We start from the raw sequence: 591 nt of genomic DNA on the forward strand, positions 1-591 counted from the left end.
ATATTTAGATGTATAATAAGAGACATTATTCACCTGAGACAAGATAAAGCCACTGTTCTTCACTTTCACCATCTGCTCTGCAGGTAAACTTCCCAGCATCTTCCTTCTTCAAATTGCTGATTTCCAGAGTTGACCCTCTTGTATTAGACCTCTGTGCAATATTGCTTTGGGCTAATAGAGAAGAGCACATGGATAATCATACACTAAGTAAATGTACAATATGTTTGAGTGATATATATGTTTTTTTAGTACAAGCTTTTTTAAGAACCTCTATTGATAAGCCCCTTGCGATCAACTCTCAAAACTCGCTCTTCATTATAGAACCACTCCAGAATTGTTGGGTTTGTGCTGATCCCACACTCCAAGGTAACTCTCTGATCAACACGTCCAAAGGAAACTTCAGCTGCTGCAGGCAGTGTAGTCATCACTGAGGAGAGAAGACCACAAAATTCTGTCTTATATGCTTAACATTCAAAGTGATTTAAACATTGTTTCATGGGGGTAATGTTTAAAGTTATATCTGAAAATACATATATGAAAAAGTATCAAATAAGACAAAAACCAACATTTTTTTACACATAGATTAATGAA

The 591-nt window shown here is 35.5% G+C and overlaps 1 protein-coding gene across 1 annotated transcript in view; it reads right to left on the reverse strand.

The window, feature by feature from the left end:
* Positions 1-591, reverse strand: part of LOC112143652 (hemicentin-2) — a gene marked incomplete in the record, with an annotated part of 30,833 nt that overhangs the window by 28,419 nt on the left and 1,823 nt on the right. The window contains 2 exon segments of the mRNA XM_024267786.2: positions 34-171; positions 269-427. Of these exon segments, the coding sequence (XP_024123554.2) occupies positions 34-171; positions 269-427 (297 nt within the window).

Source organism: Oryzias melastigma, linkage group LG16 (assembly GCF_002922805.2).
Source record: "Oryzias melastigma strain HK-1 linkage group LG16, ASM292280v2, whole genome shotgun sequence".
In the NCBI taxonomy this organism is placed as follows: Eukaryota; Metazoa; Chordata; class Actinopteri; order Beloniformes; family Adrianichthyidae; genus Oryzias; species Oryzias melastigma.